The sequence below is a fragment of the Schistocerca piceifrons genome, chromosome 1 (assembly GCF_021461385.2).
Source record: "Schistocerca piceifrons isolate TAMUIC-IGC-003096 chromosome 1, iqSchPice1.1, whole genome shotgun sequence".
Taxonomy (NCBI): Eukaryota; Metazoa; Arthropoda; class Insecta; order Orthoptera; family Acrididae; genus Schistocerca; species Schistocerca piceifrons.
This window is the reverse complement of record NC_060138.1, coordinates 1,141,960,835-1,141,980,086: the sequence shown is the minus strand read 5'-3', so window position 1 is coordinate 1,141,980,086 and position 19,252 is coordinate 1,141,960,835. Positions and strand designations below refer to the sequence as shown.

The 19,252-nt window shown below is 41.2% G+C and overlaps 1 protein-coding gene across 1 annotated transcript in view; it reads left to right on the top strand.

The window, feature by feature from the left end:
* The window catches only part of LOC124778516 (mite allergen Eur m 3-like), a 32,459-nt gene extending 13,552 nt beyond the window's left edge, over positions 1-18,907 (top strand). The window contains exons 5-7 of the mRNA XM_047253649.1: positions 2,503-2,619; positions 12,707-12,862; positions 18,746-18,907. Coding sequence (XP_047109605.1) covers positions 2,503-2,619; positions 12,707-12,862; positions 18,746-18,907 — 435 coding nt within the window. The remainder of the gene's footprint in view (positions 1-2,502; positions 2,620-12,706; positions 12,863-18,745) is intronic.
* Positions 18,908-19,252: the final 345 nt, after the last annotated feature.

The following is a 19,252-nucleotide window of genomic DNA, read 5'->3' as shown; positions in this document are numbered from 1 at the left end:
CGGAGCTCCGATCGTGAGCAAAAATCCACTTGAGCAAAAATCCACTCTTTGCACCAAAATAAAATTGGTTGTATAATTTACCAAAATACGTAAGAATTTCTTCTTCAACAGTACAAAATATACGTGACGTTATTGCTGAAACCTAATCGTTCTGTAACAGGAGAGACGTCACACAGCTCACATACTGGCATTACTATTCTCACTGAGAAGTTAAGCTGCACTTGGAAACGAGCAAAGGGAAGATCCAACGTAGAGCGGAGAGTTTTGGCATGGGTTGGTTTAGCCGGCGCGATAGAGTTACAGAACTGCTCCACAAAGTCCAGTGCCAGAGGATTTGTGCATCACGGAGAGTTTTACTTTGTATTTTCGAATGAGCACTTTCCGGGAAGAGGCGGACAACAGCACACACACCTCACAGAATCATCACGACGAGAAAATTCTAGAAATTAGAGCCAATACAGAGGCTTATCGTCAATCGTTGTTCCCATATGCCACTCGCAAGTGTAACAGTGAAGGAGGGATCACTTTGTGGTACCATAGCCCCTCCGCCACAAACATAATGTAGATGTTGATGAAAAAATGTAATCATTGCGCAACAGTCGAAATGAACCTAAAACTGTCAGTATTACTTATCAAAATACGTAAAGATTTTTTAAACGTATCAAAACACACATGGCACTATTGTTGTAACTCAACTGTAGCATTAAAAAACCCTATATGGCTCAAAAACTGGTACTTGAGACCTAGCTTACTGGTTAACCTGCCTTGCTAATGAGCAAATTTAGATCACTATAGCAATCCTTAAAGAAAACAAAATATGTAAAGATTTCTTCTAGAACATTAAAAAACACACATGGCACTACTGATGTAACTGCACTAGTTCTCTTGTCAATGAGAACAGTTTGATGCTGCTACCACACTGTAAAGAATCCAAAAATCGTTTGTATAATTGATCAGAATATATAAAGATTTGTTCTATAACAATAGATATACACATAGCACTACTGATATTAATTACAGGTTAAAGTGCATTTGACCAAGACTGACATATACTGCTCTCCAGTGGTAAAGTTACAGTTCCATGAAATAGTATACTGAACAGTTATTTTAACAACAAAATGTCTACATCTATACTCTGTTAAATGACTCTGAATTGCATAGCAGAGCTTCTGTCCCATTGTACCAGTCATTACTGTTTCTTCTCGTTCAGTTCACATGTGGAGTGCAGGAATAATCACTGTGTAAACACCTCTGTGTCCATAGTAATTCACCTAATCTTCTCTACACTGCAGCACTTAAGGGAGCACATCTTCAGTGGAAAAAAAAAACGAAACTGGACTGTAGCTGCCTGAAGGCTTATATGTGGTCCAATGACTTTAAATTGTACCTCTTTTGTATTTATGCAGATAAGGTAAGTTCATCAAGGGCCCAATGCAGCTCTTAACACACAACATATGAAGGATGTATTTCACACCGGTGGTGGTTCTGTAATATTTGGGTGGCGTTTCTCTCACCATGACTTGGATCACTCATTCAGATTACTGTGTACATCAACATTCTCAGTGAGAGAGTGATACTCTCTCTCCCCCATTTCATGTTGAGTAATCTATGGACTCTTCCGTTTGCAAAGACATTCTTGCTTTGACAAACTCGCAGGTATTACATTGCAAATCGGAAGGTCCGTCAAATCACTCAGTTTTACGCCAACAGAAAGTGTATGAAACTATTTTGAACTGGTGAACAGTAGCAATCAACAGCCAAGTGATTTCTTAGCTCTACAGAATCTTTTCATGAATGAGTGGTTTCAGCGAATATGGAGTGGATTGCAGATCCTAATCTCAACCAGACTAAGGTGTGAACAGTGCTTGTCAGGATTTTTTTCTTTTTTTTCCTGTTGCTAAAGTGTTAGTGACCAATCAGGTAGTTATTCTAACTTCGGCAGTACAATAGGAAAACTACAAGGACCTGCTTCTACAATTTTTACCCTACCCCACTTGCATCCAGTACTGAGCTAGTGATCTTTTCGTCTCTCAGAATGGGTCCTTTTAGTCAAGTTGTGCCACTTACTTCCGCCTCAATTACATTCAGTACCTCTTCATTAGAGACCAGGTCCAACCATCCAGTGCGGAACATCGTTCTGTTGCTGCACTTTTCAAAAGCCTGTATTTTATTCTTCGCTGTAAAGTATACTGTCCAAGTTACATTTCCGTAAAAGGCTACACAAGACAAATACTTCTTCCTAGCACTTAAATTTTTGATAGATTAACAAAAAAATTTTCTTTTTCAGAAACGTCTTTCTTGCCTTTGCCAGTCGACATATAATACACTTCTATTCCACAGTCGTCAGTTCTGCCCAAATAGAAAAACTCATCTGCTACTCTCAGTGTCTAATTTTCTAATCTAGTGCTCTAAGAATCCTCTGACTTAATTCGACTGTAATCCCCTATACTTGTTTACAAAGAAACCCTTTTCAACAAACCAGATATGTTCATGCCTTTACAGGTGAGCCCAGATTTTCCAATAGATGGAGTCAACGTGGCACCAATACAGCTGCCAGAGCCGGCAGAGGAGGTTCCAGATGGAGTCAACGTCACCGTCATAGGTTGGGGAGATCTGTGGGTAAGAAAGGTCTGCCTAACTTCTAATTGCTGCAGCCACCTACTCACAAAGGCAAATATTCTCTACGTTTAAATTGTCGCCGGCCATAGTGACCGAGCGGTTCTAGATGTTTCAGTCTGGAACAGCGCGACTGCTACAGTCGCAGGTTCGAATCCTGCCTCGGGCATGGATGTGTGTGATGTCCTTAGGCTAGTTAAGTTTAAGTAGTTCTAAGTTCTAGGGGACTGATGACCTGAGATGTTAGGTCCCATAGTGCTCAGAGCCATTTGAACCATTTAAATTGTCAGTTTGAAGGTGTGGTTCAAAACAGTGGTTCTACAGTTTAAATACCTGTGCCATTTTTCAAACGGAAGATGCAGGTGAACAGGCACAAACTGGTTTGTAGATTAACGAAAGTTGTTAGACAATCCCGCCTAATAACCGACATACAATCACTCTGAGGTATGCTTAGATACGATTTTGGTTCGACTAATACCACTCACCTGTATATATGACGCCGGATGTTGATCAGAAATCCGTGCAACGCAAGGAAACGCAATAGGACCGTTAATTTTCTGTGATCAGAAGGAGAGCGCTCTGAACAAAAAAAAGGTAAGTGATGGTGTTCGATTACACGATTAGTGGTAAGCTTCTTGAGTTTATCACCTCATAATTGCAGGCAGCTGGTATATTTTGTGATCTCTCACAGTTGACTGTGTAAAACACAATAGCCTTTTAAGTAAATTAGAATATTAAGGTGTAACAGGAAATGCTGCAAAATGGTTCAAATCTCATATCTCTGGCAAGAAACAAAGGGTGTTATTAGGAGAGAGACATCTATTAAGCTATCAGGCATCATCCAACTGAGAACTAATTACACGTGGGGTCCCACAAGGTTCCATCTTAGGGCCCTTACCTTTTCTTGTGTATATCAATGACTTTTCATCAGTAACATTACCAGATGCCAAGTTTTTTTTTGTTTGCCAATGATACAAACATTGCAATAAGTAGCAAATCAAGGGTAGTCTTAGAAAGATCGGCTAATAAAATATTTATGGACATTAATCACTTGTTCCTAGCCAATTCTTTGTCACTAAACTTTGAAAAAACACACTACATGCATTTCAGAACTTGTAAGGGATGTCCCACGAGTGGACAGTGTTAAATTCTTGGAATTACAGCTTGATAATAAATTAAACTGGGAGGAGCACACCACAGAACTGCTGAAGCGTCTTAAATAATCTCTATTTGCAATGCGAATTGTGTCAGATGTAGGGGATATAAAAATGAAAAAGTTTACATGTATTAAAGGTATTCTGTACACTTATTACGCAGCATCTAGCTACACAGACACTAACACTTTACACGTTACCTATTAGGTTATAAAACAAATTTGATTTTTCCACACTAGTCTGTAAAATTATGTAATACCAAATACAGTTCTGTGTTTGTTCGTCAGTATATAGTTATTAGTTCGTGCACCGAAATCTCTATTTCATTTTCATTTCTTTCCTGCAGATTCACGTATTAGTATCGAATGAGTTTTTTTTTACCCGCTAACATTCAAGTTATTATATCGTAAAACGACAGTTTCATTTTAATTTTGAACGTATCTCTGGAAAAGTACGTATTAATTTCTAATGTATCACACGTACGCTTCGATTTTTAGATCGTAACACAACTTTTTATTTTCATTTACAACAGCTTCGTGTAAAAGAACATATTAAAAGTGAATGTATAACAAAAATCTGTTGTCTCCTACACTCTCTGCTGATTTTTTGGACCATAAAAGAAAAGTCATTTTCCTTATGTTCCTTTCTGTTTTCTTACAGAAGAATGTGTTAACACAATGCAATTTTAAGTTTGTTTTATCCACTGCCGTACCCCAAGTACGGTTCAGGAACCACATTACATTCTGATTGAGTGCGACTAGACCGCTGACACGTCCTTCAGGACAACTAACAGCAGAGTACGGAAACAGCCCACAGCACTCCCACCCAAAACGGCAATTGTTAAGTGATCGGGTAATGGTTATGAAACATGTTTTTCTCTGGGTGGGGGGGGGGGGGGGGGAGGGCGGGTGGCGCATATAATATGATGTGCCTAGAGGTTCAAAATATTTAAATCCACCACTGTCGGTACCGTATAGCTCAAAATTGTGTTGGGACGAATGTGTCATTTTTAACTTTCCCGAGTTTGGTGAAATTTTTAGTCGGTTTATGGAGGAAGTAATATAAATCAAGAAATAAACGAAGAAGACGACGATTTTACATTAGACAGTGATCACAGTTCTGCTATCGAACTAGAGTATCATTCAGAGGAAGAACTTCAGGAAAGTTGTGAGGGGGATCTGTTTGTTTCCTCAATGAAATACTTGAGGTGTCTTAAAATTCTGTATTCTGAGTAGTGATAAGAGAAATGTACTTCACAGCAATGAATGTCAATTTGACAGACTTTCTTTCTGTACCTGTCGGGTGGAATTTTTATTCGCAAATAAATCTGGAATTAAGTTTTATTTGGAAATTTATTTGCTTCAGAGATTGTATGATTTTTCAGAATGTAAAATTCAGTGCTCTAACAGTCTATTTATGTGTACTATTTAAAAGAACCACACAATTACGTGCTTTCGTGTGATAAATAGTAAAATGCTGGTGGCTTTGTTTAGTGCAATAAAATAACCTAGAAGCATTTTAAAAACACTTAAATAATTGTAAAAATAAGTGTTATATAACATAAATTAAAAATTTCTAATGATTTTCGCCTTATATTTCGGTTTAAAGGTTGGGTCCCAGAGACTCTACGTCGTGGTATATGATACAGAAAAGTCATCTCGCAAGTTAAGGGTGAATCTGCCAGGAAGATTCATTGTAATGAAATATCTACCTTCATTTCACATATCAATATGAGTGTGCCTTTCACTTGTCAAGATGCCTAGGTGACATGGACCGCATATGTGTGATGGGTGTATAAATAATATCTCAGATATAAAAAATGATTTGGTGGACTCCCCATGAAAAAATCTGGAAAGGCTGTAGAAAGGAACTACTTTGTAATGACACATTAAGTCGCATAGTACTCAGAGCCATTTGAACTAGCGTCACAGAAGAAGCAGGAAGTAACGGATGTTAAAATATTGCTATCAAAACATCCACGACGTTATAAACATATGAAATGATGAAGGATTAGACATTCATTCCCATTCAGGAACTTCAACCATGGAAACTTACTCGCCGTGAAAGCAGAGCAGCTGACAATCTCAGAAGCAGCTGCTCTCGAAGTAATATCGTGGGCAGGTTACTGCATATTACCATTAGGAACAAATGGTATTTTTCAAACTGCAAGATTGCCGCGCGGGATTAGGCGAGCGGTGGGAGGCGCTGCAGTCATGGACTGTGAGGCTGGTCCCGGCGGAGGTTCGAGTCCTCCCTCGGGCATGGGTGTGTGTTTTTGTCCTTAGGACAATTTCGGTTAAGTAGTATGTAAGCTTAGGGACTGATGACCTTAGAAGTTAAGTCCCATAAGATTTCACACACATTTGAACAAAGTGCAAGATTGACAGGTACGGCTGCAGCTGGTGTTGCGTGGTTACGTTAGTCAAACTTCTTGGTACATCATGCAGATGGTTCTAAGACATGCTGTCACACTGTTTTGACATGGTCCCGTAGGAGACACGTAGCGAAAATATACACAATGACGAATATTCTTCTGTCCTACGATTATTACTGAAGACGACTGATCAACTCCCCACTAATATTGCACCTTCTTTTGTCTTCAGCTACATTACAGTTTTCTTCAAATTAGTTGACAGTTGGCAGCGAGAGGGATGAACTGCTCCGCCAACAATGCACCAACATCAGCTGCGCTGGCATTGTCGGCTCCTGCTATGTTGGCATTTCCTCTGTGCAAAGCCCTGTGCCTGCCACCTGTGAAGTACGACGCTTTCCGGAATCCGATACGAAACATCAGACAGATCTCTCACAGAGCAGGTATTTTGGAACTCAATGAGAACAAACATTTCAGTGAGTTCAAGAGTTCAATAGTTTTTGAGATTCTGACGTGATAAGTTTTCAATAGTTGCCGGTTGGGAAAATTTCCTTGCATTTCAATAACAGTAACCTAACTCTTGTCCTGATGAAAGTTAGGAAAAGGTTTGGGCATTATGAGCGACTTTCTGTCCTACTCTGCGTAGGTAGAAACTCAGTTTATGACTACTTTCACCCATGCTAACGGGAGACCGGTGGGACGAAACAGGCGGTTCCGGTGGTGACTGACTGCGGAGATGAATTAATAACCAACCAATGTCCAGAGCGTAGCCGAGTCTTCTAAGCATATACCACAATCCATGGAAAAATCCAAATCACAAAACTTTGACCAGACAAGAAGAAAATACTCTACTATCCAATGACCCATACTTAATGAACGAGTGCTAGCGACAGAGTGACAGTAACCGCCTGGCTGTGGTATAACAATAAACGCTCGTCAGAGACACAAAATATATACGAGTATATCCAGTGCAGCCCACTGTGCATGTTCTCAACGTCAAGCCGGGCTATTCACATGATTTTGGGACCACGCTGCTTGTCTACAATTTTTGGTAGCAGCGTAAGTTGAATATTACGTATATTCACGTTTTATGTTCGTTTCTGCGCGTTTGAGTTTTAGCAGTTGCAATGATGCAGTATCTTCGTAGCTACAGATGCTGAAAAATATCGAGGCTCGGTATTACAAAATCTTGTATTGCAGAGATGATTTCTACTTATTATGGAATATACTTATGAGACAAGTGCTAGATAAATTTGCAAGTGTGTCTGAGTAAACTGGCATTCAGTGTATATGTATACACTGTATATTAGTGCTATGTTTATATACAGATAAAATTTCTACATGATTCCTCCGATTTATGCTAGTTCTCAAACCTTTATGGGTATCTAAGTATTTCTGCATGACACAGCTACCTATACAGTGTCACTGTACTGTGGTTAATTAGAACAGATTCGACAATGTAATCAGTGCAATAGAAAACGTGAAAAAATATTGTTGGCTGTTACTTCTTTCATTATTCCAGAATTGGAGCGTTGTATTTTTGTTTTTATTTTTTGTGCGTAGTACTTTTCTGATGAGATGGTGAAAAAATGATAGGGATATTTTACTTGAATATAAATAGCAGAGGGGTGAATGAAGAAAAACTAAAAGCAATAATAGACAATCCGGTGGTGCAAATCGCTTATTGTGTTAAATTTAACAATTTCATGGTTCCAAATGCGTTGTTCTTTCTGTGACACTTCGGCGCCGTATACGGTGTCATTCTAACGTAAATAAGTGGGACAGAAATTTGATAATACAAATATCTACAACAGAAAGGTTCAGAAATTACTGTGGGCTTTAAGTTCTTATTCCTTTATCAAAAAAAGTAAATACAGTGGACTCTAAGCTATGGTAATGTGGCGAAAAAAGCAGTATACTGTTGCTCTTCACATCTTGAAGCCAGCGTCAGTTCCTGGCATTAAATTGTCAAGATGTCTGAAAAACATGTTGCACAGTACTCCTGAATGTGAGCAAAGTAACAACACTCAAAATACTCTACACGCTATACGGTCTCAAATGTGCTGTCCCAAAATCACATGACTTGCGCTGCAGCAGATATTGCGGACAGAGTCCTCGGGCAGCGCATACGAGTGCTCACTCCATAGATATTTGTAGTCTTTGGTCAGAGGACCGGCGCTACGTCACGTGCTTGCAACGGTCGCTGCGCCCCGTGCGGGCTCGAGCCGCAACTGTGTGTCTGACGTGTTCTCTCCACCGATACCATCGCTAGGTATGCAATCCCAATCGCACTCGGACACACACACACACACACACACACACACACACACACACACACACAAGAAAAACACTGCGGATGAGCAGCACTACATACGCGTGTTGCAGATTGTGTACGTGATTCTTGTAGAGATTTAAAACCCATTTTTTATTGCTGTGGGGAGTGGCGCGCTTTAGTGGTTGCCTGCAGACAGTACTTGCAGCGACAATATTGCAACTACAGACCTTAAATGCCAATGATATCTAATTACAATTAGACTATAATTCATCAGTGTCTTTATTATTTCTTTCTGTAGCATGTTAAAATTTGTGACACATTTAATATAGATGCCGTTGCAGGTGATTCATATCATATACAGTGATTGGACAATTAACTGGAAACTCCATACAAATACAGGGGATAAGCGAAATAATATGAACACCTGTACTTACTGGAGAAAGGTTTATTAATAAGGGGTTCGACCCCAATTTGCCCGTAATACAGCTGCGATACTTCTTTGAATACTGGTATATAATGACTGTACATTTACCAGTGGAATGTGATGCCACTCTTCGGTCAGAACCTTTTCTAACTTCTGTAGTGACTAGGAAGGAGGAAATATGCACCGGAATCTGAGCTCCAATACCGCCCACAAGGGTTCGATAAAGTTCAAGTCCGAGGGACTGTGATGGCCAGAGAAAACGCTGCAGTTCAGTTGTGTGTTTCTCATACCGCGATTGGACTGCCCTGGTTGTGTGAGTGAGTGCACTATCATCCTCAAATATCGCATCATTGTTGGGAAACAACATCTGAATCAAGTGGTGCACTTGATCATCTACAGTTTTCGCATTATCGTTGACTATAAAACGGACTTTGAGAGGGATGATGGGACCAGCAGAATACCATGCTATGGGTGCTCGCACCATCACACACACACCTCCACGCTTTACCGTTGGAATCGAGTAATCAGGATTGTAGGCTTCTTTTGGCGTTCTCCAGACGTAAACCCGGCCCGATGTTGGAAATAACGAAAACGTTGACTCGTCGGACCATATGACGTGTTTCCACTGATCAGGCGTCCAGGATTTATGCTCCTGACACCATGTTTTACGGTTCTTTGCGTTGATTGTCGTCACTAATGGTTTCGGTATAGCAGCTCGTCCATGACTATTCGGTTTATGGAGTTTTCGGCGGACAGTGCCGATAGATACGGGGTCTCGAACACGGCTATTGAGCTCTGCAGTCGCTTTAGCCGCCGAAGTTTTGTGTTTTTTGACACAATTCGTGTTCGCGTACGGCGATTTCTGTCATTTAGTTTCGATTTGTGCCAACTATTACGTTTACACGATGGTGTCTTTCCCTGTTTTGAGTAGGCTGTTATGACTGTTGAAACAGTTGCTCTTGAAACATTCAATAAGTTGGCAGTCTTGGTTACTGATGCTCCAGCTAATCGGGCCGCCACAATCTGCCCTCTTTGGCACTCTGTTAGACCTTTCATTGCACGTCGATGTCGGCCTCTGAATGCAAATACGAAGTGTACGCTACTCGTAAACAACCTGCACTGTTGGCTAGTCCGTACTGAACACTCACAGTCCAGTTCGACACGTGCCTTACCTGCGTTGTTGATCTTCAAACTCAACCATCCCATTACCACCACTGTTCATATTATTTTTCCTACCCCTTGTACATGCTTGAACGTAACTGCAGAAGATGCAGTGGCCAGTTGCCCGGATGTTTAATATCTCCCACACAAAGTGATGGACCCTGCGCCTTGTTGATACTCGCGAATGCTAAGCTGCATGAGAAACTGCAGCCGCTTTAAATCTAAGGGCATATTTGAATAGATGGCTGTCAAGGGAATTCGGCGAATGAATACGTCTTCACGTGCATGAAAAGGGGATTATTTGCTCCGTCTGTTGATACATTTTGTGATAAGTATCACATTTTGTGTTTGAAAAATTCGTCTTCTATTGTTCCAGCACAGTTTTCACAGTTTCATGTAGGGCTGTGTTTGAGCGCGACGCGAACAATTCGAATAGTTTATGTCACAGTCTGGTAAATCTCGGGATTTGTTCGGTCTTTTGATGGCCCTGCGATCTGGTGACAACCTTTCACCTTTTTATATTTCATACATGTGTGTTTCAACTCGGAATACGAAATATTAAATAGACAGCGATCTTCCTCTTCTCTTGAAGGTAAAGTGTGCAAATTTTCACAGAGATCGTAATAAAACTGTAGATTTGTATGAATTACAAAACAGTAAACTAACAATCAGACTCTCTTCTTTACATACATAGAGCACAGACAATTTATCATGCTGAAATAATTTTGTTGACACTGTAAAATGCTTCTGTTATTTTTATCCATTGCCGCCATGTTTTTCCAAGCATTTTTCGTAACAAGTTTTTCCAAACCAGCTGTACTTGGCTGGGTGCTCGCAACCAGTTCTTCGCTGATGACCTCACTTCATCATCGATGTTGAAGTGCTCACTTCCAACGTGACCTCTGAGTTCGGGGATCATGCCATGGTTCAAATGGTTCAAATGGCTCTGAGCACTATGGTACGTAACATCTATGGTCATCAGTTCCCTAGAACTTAGAACTATTTAAACCTAACTAACCTAAGAACATCACACAACACCCAGTCATCACGAGGCAGAGGAAATCCCTGACCCCGCCGGCAGATCATGTGAAAACCACTTGTGGGAAGATCTCGCATCACAACATGTCGCTGTAGAGATCCTCCTTGTGTGCTCTTCGTCAGCACATCTGCACACCCTTCCACAAATTCACAAACCTTCCCTATAGGCAGAAGTTAATTCCCGATCGATATCGATAACGGTCAGTTTTTTATGAATGACAGAGCACAGCCCACAAACGCAAGCATTTTTTAGTCCTAACTCCATGCTAATTTGCGCCGTACTGTCAAGATTCTTCGGTCTGCAACGTTAGTCAGCGTGGGCGCTGTCAATACATATCAGTCGAACTCGCCAGCCCCCACGTATCAGGAACACAGTTTAGTTTGCAGAAAAATAAAATAGGGAAACTTACTTGTTGGACGGCGCTCGAGTATGACCATGAACAGCACCTGTGCAATGTCCTTGCAAGTGTCAGTCACATAAAAACAGTGTTATTTGTAACTGCGAATGCCTTATGGCTCAGCTAAGTGAATTCTTACGTCCACAAATTGCTGGTGTTCGTACGGTGGATTCGTCCGTAACCAAGGTGGCTGAAGTGTTTGACATTTCAAGAGGCACCATACCGAAGATTTGCACCGTATACAGGGAAAACGGGGAAACATTATCCGTTATATCACAACGCAGACGAAAGTGCCTCTTGTATGATCACGACGGACGGTCATTGTAGCAGCTTGTGACGGAAAATAATATGACGACATTTGCAAAAGCCTCTACAAATCTGGATACTGCAGTCACAAACGCTTTCAGAACCAAAACAATACGAAAGGAACTCCATTAGCTGCGAATTACAGGTCGATCTGGAACTGCAAAACCACTCGTCAGTGGTGCAAACGTAAATACCGAAAAAACGGGGTTCTGAAGCTATCAAACTTGGACTACGGAGCAATGGAAGGATGTAGATTGTTCGGACGAATACTGTTCCACATTTTATCCGAGTTATGCCCAAGTTTACTTCCCAATACCGAAACATGGCAGCGGTTAGATGATGATTTGTGTAACCATATCATGGTATTTCGTGGGCCCCATGGCTACTCCACAAAGTCAGATTATTGCCAAGGATTATGTGACTATTTTGGCTGATCAAGCCTATCCCATGGATCATTATTTGCTCCACAAAGGTGAAACCGTCTTCCAAGACGACAAACTCGTATCGTCCAGGACTGGTTTTCTGAGACGAGGAGGACTTGTTGCATCTCCCCTGACCACCACGGTCACCTGATCTCTGTATTAATGAGTCCTTCTAGTCTATGTTGGAGAGAAGGGTGCTTGATCGTTACACACCTCCAGCACCGTTATCTTAACACTCCAGTGTTTTGCAGGAAGAATGGTATAAGATTATCTTGAAAACCACTCATGACCTCTATCTATCCATTCCGTTACGACGGGAAGCTGCTTCGAATGGCAACGGTTTTACTATACCGTATTAGGCAAGGCAATGTGTTGTGTTTTTGATGTTTATATGTTTTTGTCAACACTCTCTATTCTTAGGAGAAGAAAATACTTCTTAGCCAAGATCGCAATAAAACACTGTATCGTGGATGACTGGCTTTGAAAATTTGCAGCATATTAGCGTAGTTGTGGTATAAGAAAAGGTTGTTATTTTTCACAGTATGGAGGACCGCAGCCAGACAACCTGCGCAAAGTGGACTTGGGAGTAGTAAACCAAGAGGAATGCCAAGCGGTGTGGGGCGAAGATGGCTACGCCATCTATCCTACGCAGATGTGCGCTGCTCGCTTCGAGGAGAAAAACTACGACTCCTGCTACGTAAGTATAGAAAAAGATGGTGGACAAAAGTCTGTCTCGACGAGGAACACACCTAAGACAGCTCATGGGCCGATTTGGAAATATGCCGTCATGTCTGTGTTGCTTGACTTCTTACTGAATTGCCGTTAGATTCAGTCAAGGCGTTTAAATGAGTTCACTGGACAAAATAATAGTAACTATACCTAAAAGAGCTCTCTAGTCGCTTTGGAGCTCTGTAGGTGGCATAGAACTGGTACCAGATGGTCGCGTGTCACTCTTCCGTTAACGTAAGTCGTTACAACGAATCGGTAACGTGACAGAATTGCAGAAACCAGCTGTTGTATTTGGACGGGCCTGTGATCACATGGCGAATGAAAGTATCTGATTTGTTTGCGGTTTACTTGTGCTGTACAATCTGACTCCAAGGAATGGTGTACCACTAGAAGCCAGTGTTACATACCGTAAGAGCAATGCTTATGAATGTATCCTAACCGACAAGGAATGGAGTCAACTGCTCTCAAATTTGATAGGAATTGCTGCTGTAACTGAACGCAGGTCCCTCTTGACGGGTTTCCGATCAACACTGGGAAGGTAACTGTATGCTATAATCATTTGGGAAAGTCGCTGTAGGGCGTTGACCACAGTAGTGGACGAAGGTACGCTTCTTCAGTGGGCCAAACAATTTTGCCTCGGCTCAAATTACGCTAGGCGGCGGGTGCGGTGAGGCTCTTAACCCACAGAGTGCGTCGGGTATAAATCACATCGGAGGTGGTCCTATGATATTTTGGTGGTGTTTTCCTTACCACGACTTCGCTCACTCAGCCAGGCTACAGCTAACATCAACGACTATCTTTTATTTTTCTTCTGGGTGAAGACGTGTTCCACTTTGTTTTCCAACTTAATGATGAGCATGCTGTGGATGCAAGCCATGGTTTGGTGAACACCCAGATGCTCCATCGAACATCGACAGCAAGTAGTTAACATTCCTGTACTTTGTTAGCTCTACAGGATCTCGCATCAACCAGTGGGTTCACCTGGAGATGTAATGCATGAAGAAACATGTGAATTACATTCCTCATTGAATTGAGGGCATTATATAGGCGACAAGTCTTGTTACACTGTAGTAATGGAAAGTCCCCAGAGCTGGGAGGATTAATCCGTCTGCCGTGTGCTTACGTGTACGTAACGTTACGTGGCGATATGAGACAAACAGTTGTTGATGTCATGTTATCCATGACGGATCTTCTTGAACTATATGGCTGTTGAGGAAGATCAACAAATACCTTTAAAAAGTCTCATTTTGTTGTCATTTCATTTAGGAGTTTCATTTTCATGAAAAGAAAGGTCTGGAAATATACATTCACACCCTCACTTCACCTCAACAAATTGTCAGTTAGTAACATTTCCTATCAACCAGTTTCTGCAGCTTGTCCTTGAGCTGTTCGCTCCAGTGGAATGGTTGGTTAGTTTGGGGAAGGAGACCAAACAGCGAGGTCATCGGTCTCATCGGATTAGGGAAGGACGGGGAAGGAAGTCGGCCGTGCCCTTTCAAAGGAACCATCCCGGCATTTGCCTGGAGCGATATACCAGTGGAATGTAATGTCCACTTATTGACAGTTGAATTCCTAGCAAGCGCATCTTTATTTTACCAAAAAGCATGTACTCCCTCCATAGCACCAGCAGTGCTTAACATCCCAATACTCTCCACAGAAGGAACTGAACATAGATGATACCGACATCAACACACTAGTCAGGGACTCTTAAAAGCCTAATAACATTTATTTCTACTTTTCAAACTTCCTATGATATACACATTGCACTCTCATCTTTGTAACGTGTGTACCACACGAAATCGTACATATTCCATTTCAAGCTGGATTATTTGGTAATAACAAAAGATACACATCATTAATAGCAACACACTTTTTCAAACATACACCAATATAAGACAATTACTGCCGACCTTCTAAAGTTAAATCATAGCTTCAGGGTGTCCTTATTAATTACCACACTTAAACTGACTTCGCATATTTATAATCCCTTCTGTTCGATGTTTGGTCTCTCCACTCACATGCCTCGTTCCTCTAAACAGCTGAGCGGTCGCTATCTCTCCTTCCACTGGTCATCATTCATTCCTTGCCACTACAGTTTCTGCGAAAACGCTCTGCCGTCTCTGAAATATAACGTCTATAGCATCTTCTACCTCCAAGGTTCCCTCATCTTTCTATTCGCAGGATTCCCTCTCCCTGCCTCTCATCTCTATTTTCATGATTCCTTGACCAAACTCTAGTGCTTCCTTGGAGCAACAAAGCGATCACCATGGGCACCATTCTTTCATGGGCGTAACTATAACAACCAAACACGCACATAAAAAGCCCTGCGATCCCTTAGTGCAACTAAATCATCATTCCCCTCAACAGACTGTTCTTTAAACCTAATGTGAAATATTCTCGAGTTCACCACTAAACGAGAAAGGCAATTTTTAAAATCCAACCAACACATACATATCTATTCCTTTTACCAGACTGAACCCAATTCTACTGAAGTTGCACGTTTCTCACTTCTGAAACACTGAGGACAAACATAAGGGCTTGCCGGTGTTCTACTCTCTGAACGATTTAACATTCAAGCTGTAATGTAATCTGTATGATTCGATCTTCTGATTAATTATCTCCTCTGTATTATTTCTCATTTGTTGAGGATCAATATACACCTGGTAATCTTTGTGATAATACTCCTCTGATTTAACCATTTTCACTTCACATTTTCTCTTGTCTTTAGTACCGGTTAAAGTGCCAAAATCATCAACTTTACGAACGTACTGATCCTCACACAATAGGTTCGTCGAAGTCAGTGATGGCAATACTCCATTGGAAGGGGCAAGGAGTAAGTGCAGAGGCCAGGAGTGAGCAACCTCCATGGTGCTGGAACTGGACTGCTAGTGGTGAGGACAGCCTGTAGATCGCTATCATGGACGTGGCTGTGGGGTTGCAGTGCTTGTTGTCTGACATTCCATCATGGAAACAATACCGTCAAAAGAATCTCATTATTGAAGAATAAAGTACATCAGTGATGATGGTTCTGGGATGCGGGCAGTGCCCTCCAGGATGCAGGCTGTTTCCATCCAGTGGAAGTGTGCTCATGACAGCAGTGGTCCATCGCCAAGGACAGTGGAAGTGTGCTCATGACAGCAGTGGTCCATCGCCAAGGACAGTGCAATACTTCCCATTCAGACAGTGGTAGCGGCTGTAGAAATGCTGTGAACAGCATGGGACCCATGGTAGCTTACTCAAAACCTGGGTTGGGCTACATCCAATGGACAGTGCATTGCACCCATAGCATCTGTCTTGATCACACTGCTCAGCACGAAGAGCTCTGCAATGGACTAGACAGGACTGCAGTCCCCAGTGCAAATGGCAGCTCTTAGCAGTGATGTGTGCCTGCACATGTAGTAGTAAACAGTGGTAGCATTTTCCCACACGTGGGCATCAAATGGGTGGTGACGGCTGGGAAGCTAGAAGGCCCACAAATGAATCCGGTCCACCATGATAGGCGACCAGCAGAGGTCGCAATTTGGCCGACAGATGGCCCGACTGTCAGAAGGTGTACATCAGCAGCAAGAAGACTTAGCACAGGCAGTACACCCACAGTCAGTGAAGACAGTCCATCAGTGAGAGCAGGTAGATACATATAGACTCATCTCGACACATATACTGTCACGGACCTCATACCTAGCTGCTGACGCTCGCTGTTATGCCTGTTTAAATGTGGGGCTGTACATGCAAGCCTGGTTGCTGTTGTTTCTGAAACGGTAGCGTTTCTGACCTCTAAGTCCCAACAGGAGCGAGACGCTGACATGCCCATTGAACAACGTCAACATCATTTCTCTGACTTTCCCACTGTGTAAGCAACTTTATACCCTTGGCGGTTTGGTAACATTGTGTTAATAGCGTGGCAGTCTCTCCTTTCATAAGACTTAGGTGGCGACTTCTGCATTGTCAGCATGCTGAATTCGCCTCCTTTCGCTATAACATCTACCACTAAGGTTCCTTGCGTGATTCTTCTTATGACGCCTTTTTGGTGAGACAGTCATTGGAGCTTTCCACTACAGCAGATGTAACCATGTCATAACAATCGAAAAGAAGAGAATATTTCTCATAGAGGAGATACCCTGTTTATTGTGGCATCAAAAACTTAAGATGTGTGTGACAATTCGTATTTGGTGAAAATGCTACAATTCACGACAAATCCTAGAGAGCACCATGTATGTCATGGTAGAAGTATTTTTTAAATATCATTTGTTGTTGAAAAATGTGAACATATCGAGTCTAGTAAATTAGGACAGATGGAAACTCACAGAGACGATAAATGGTATATATCCTGGGACACAAATGTGGGAGGGGAATACTACACGAGATACGTTTGTGTGAAGTAGTTCAGTTGGTTTGGGTGACTGTTTAACCACGTTGATAAAGTATTTGTAGTGATATTTGGTAAATTCATGAATTGAAATTTCGGAGGAATTTGGTGTTTGACATTTCATGAGCAAGAAACTTCCTGGCAGATTAAAACTGTGTGCGGACCGAGACTCGAACTCGGGACCTTTGCCTTCGGCAGGCAAGTGCTCTGCCAACTGAGATACCCAAACACGACTCACGCCCCGTCCTCATAGCTCTACTTCTGACAGTACCTCGTCTCCTACCTTCCAAACTTAACAGAAGCTCTCCTGCAGACCTTGCAGAACTAGCACACCTGAAAGAAAGGATATTGCGGAGACATGGCTTAGCCACAGCCTGGGGGATGTTTCCAGAATGAGATTTTCACTCTGCAGCGGAGTGTGCGCTGCTCTAAGAGCTATATATACCGACTGTGATATGCAAAGCACGAAGTACTTTTCTGGAACTGAAGATATTAAACACAGTAACTGCACTATCAACTAGCGTTCTTTCTTCGACATGGGAAGACATCACTTTCAGTTTTCTTTAATTCTCTGAACCTTTGTCTCATAATTCTTTCTTCTGTTCTGTATCACAGTGAACAGTAGATTCATATGATAACCACAATCTTTAGAGACGGCAAATAAGCTATGACTGAATGACTCAGACATAACATCATTAACCCAGGCACAAAAAAGGAAGTATGCCAGTTACAATATAGCATATACAGCATTACATATCTGTGTCTCCATGTCTCCATTATTGTGTATATCAGGTTGAAATCTCTTCCAGAAGTTTAATAAACGTAATGACTTGTAGAAAAAAATTCATTTTTTAATTCCATGTTTTACTTGTTTTTAGACCACCTCAGTTACTCAGGATTGAAAGAGGCCTTAGATCAATTACACTATATGAGTTTAAAAAATACCTTGAGAAATGTTAAAAAATAACAGACCACATTACATATAATTACTTATTAGATACTCTTACACATCGGAGCAAATATTTCAGGAGGCCTTTCTTATATACGCTAATTGAGAGGTCAGTTACTTGATAGAGGTTCCTAATGGAAGACAAAAACACCAAAACATTCTAAAACATTGAAAAAAAATAATGATCTGTAACAGCAAATATGATAAACTTTATTTGGAAATGAATTTTAGCAGAAGTAAGCTCAAATAAAATTAAGAATACACAGATTAGCAGTATTATTCGAACTATTAATATTACCTGCTTATATCTATGTGACCATACAATTTTTGATATCATTGTGTAAAATGCCGATTTATTAAATACAGTGATTAAAATATTGACATTTTATATTTGAGGATAGGAATTACAGTTGAGTCTGATATTTTTAAGTTAACTTGAAGAAAACTGAATTAGTTTAAGAATGGACAACAAATAACTTTCCATAAGCTGATTTTCTGCACATACCACAAGTAATTTTTTCCAATGATCTTTGCAGGGTGATTCAGGTGGTCCGCTGCTCTACGAGGGAAAGATTGTGGGGATTGCATCATGGGGATACGAGTGTGCTATCCCTCCATATCCCTCAGTCGCCACCCGTGTCTCCATGTACATAAACTGGATCATTGAGAACACGAACGGAACATTGGTGCCGCACTAGCATTATTGGATTTGTGTTTGATTCAATTTTTAAATATTAATAAAAGATAATGTCATTACATTACGTTATCAATGTCAACATCTGTCTACCAAGTGACAATAAAATTTTGTTTTGCGGTGATCTTGTACTCAGTCTGTGACAGCATCAGGTTGACTTTTAGTCCGAAATCATACCCTTACATTATAGTATTTGTCATTCAATGCTCACCTTACACAGCAAGATGAGAAGATGCAATTGCTAGGGTCAGTCATCTAGTTTCAATGATTACCTCGAAAGAATGAAGCTGTGACTGTGAAAAGTGGTATCCCTCTCTCTGCACATATTCACCCTTCAGTGTGATACATT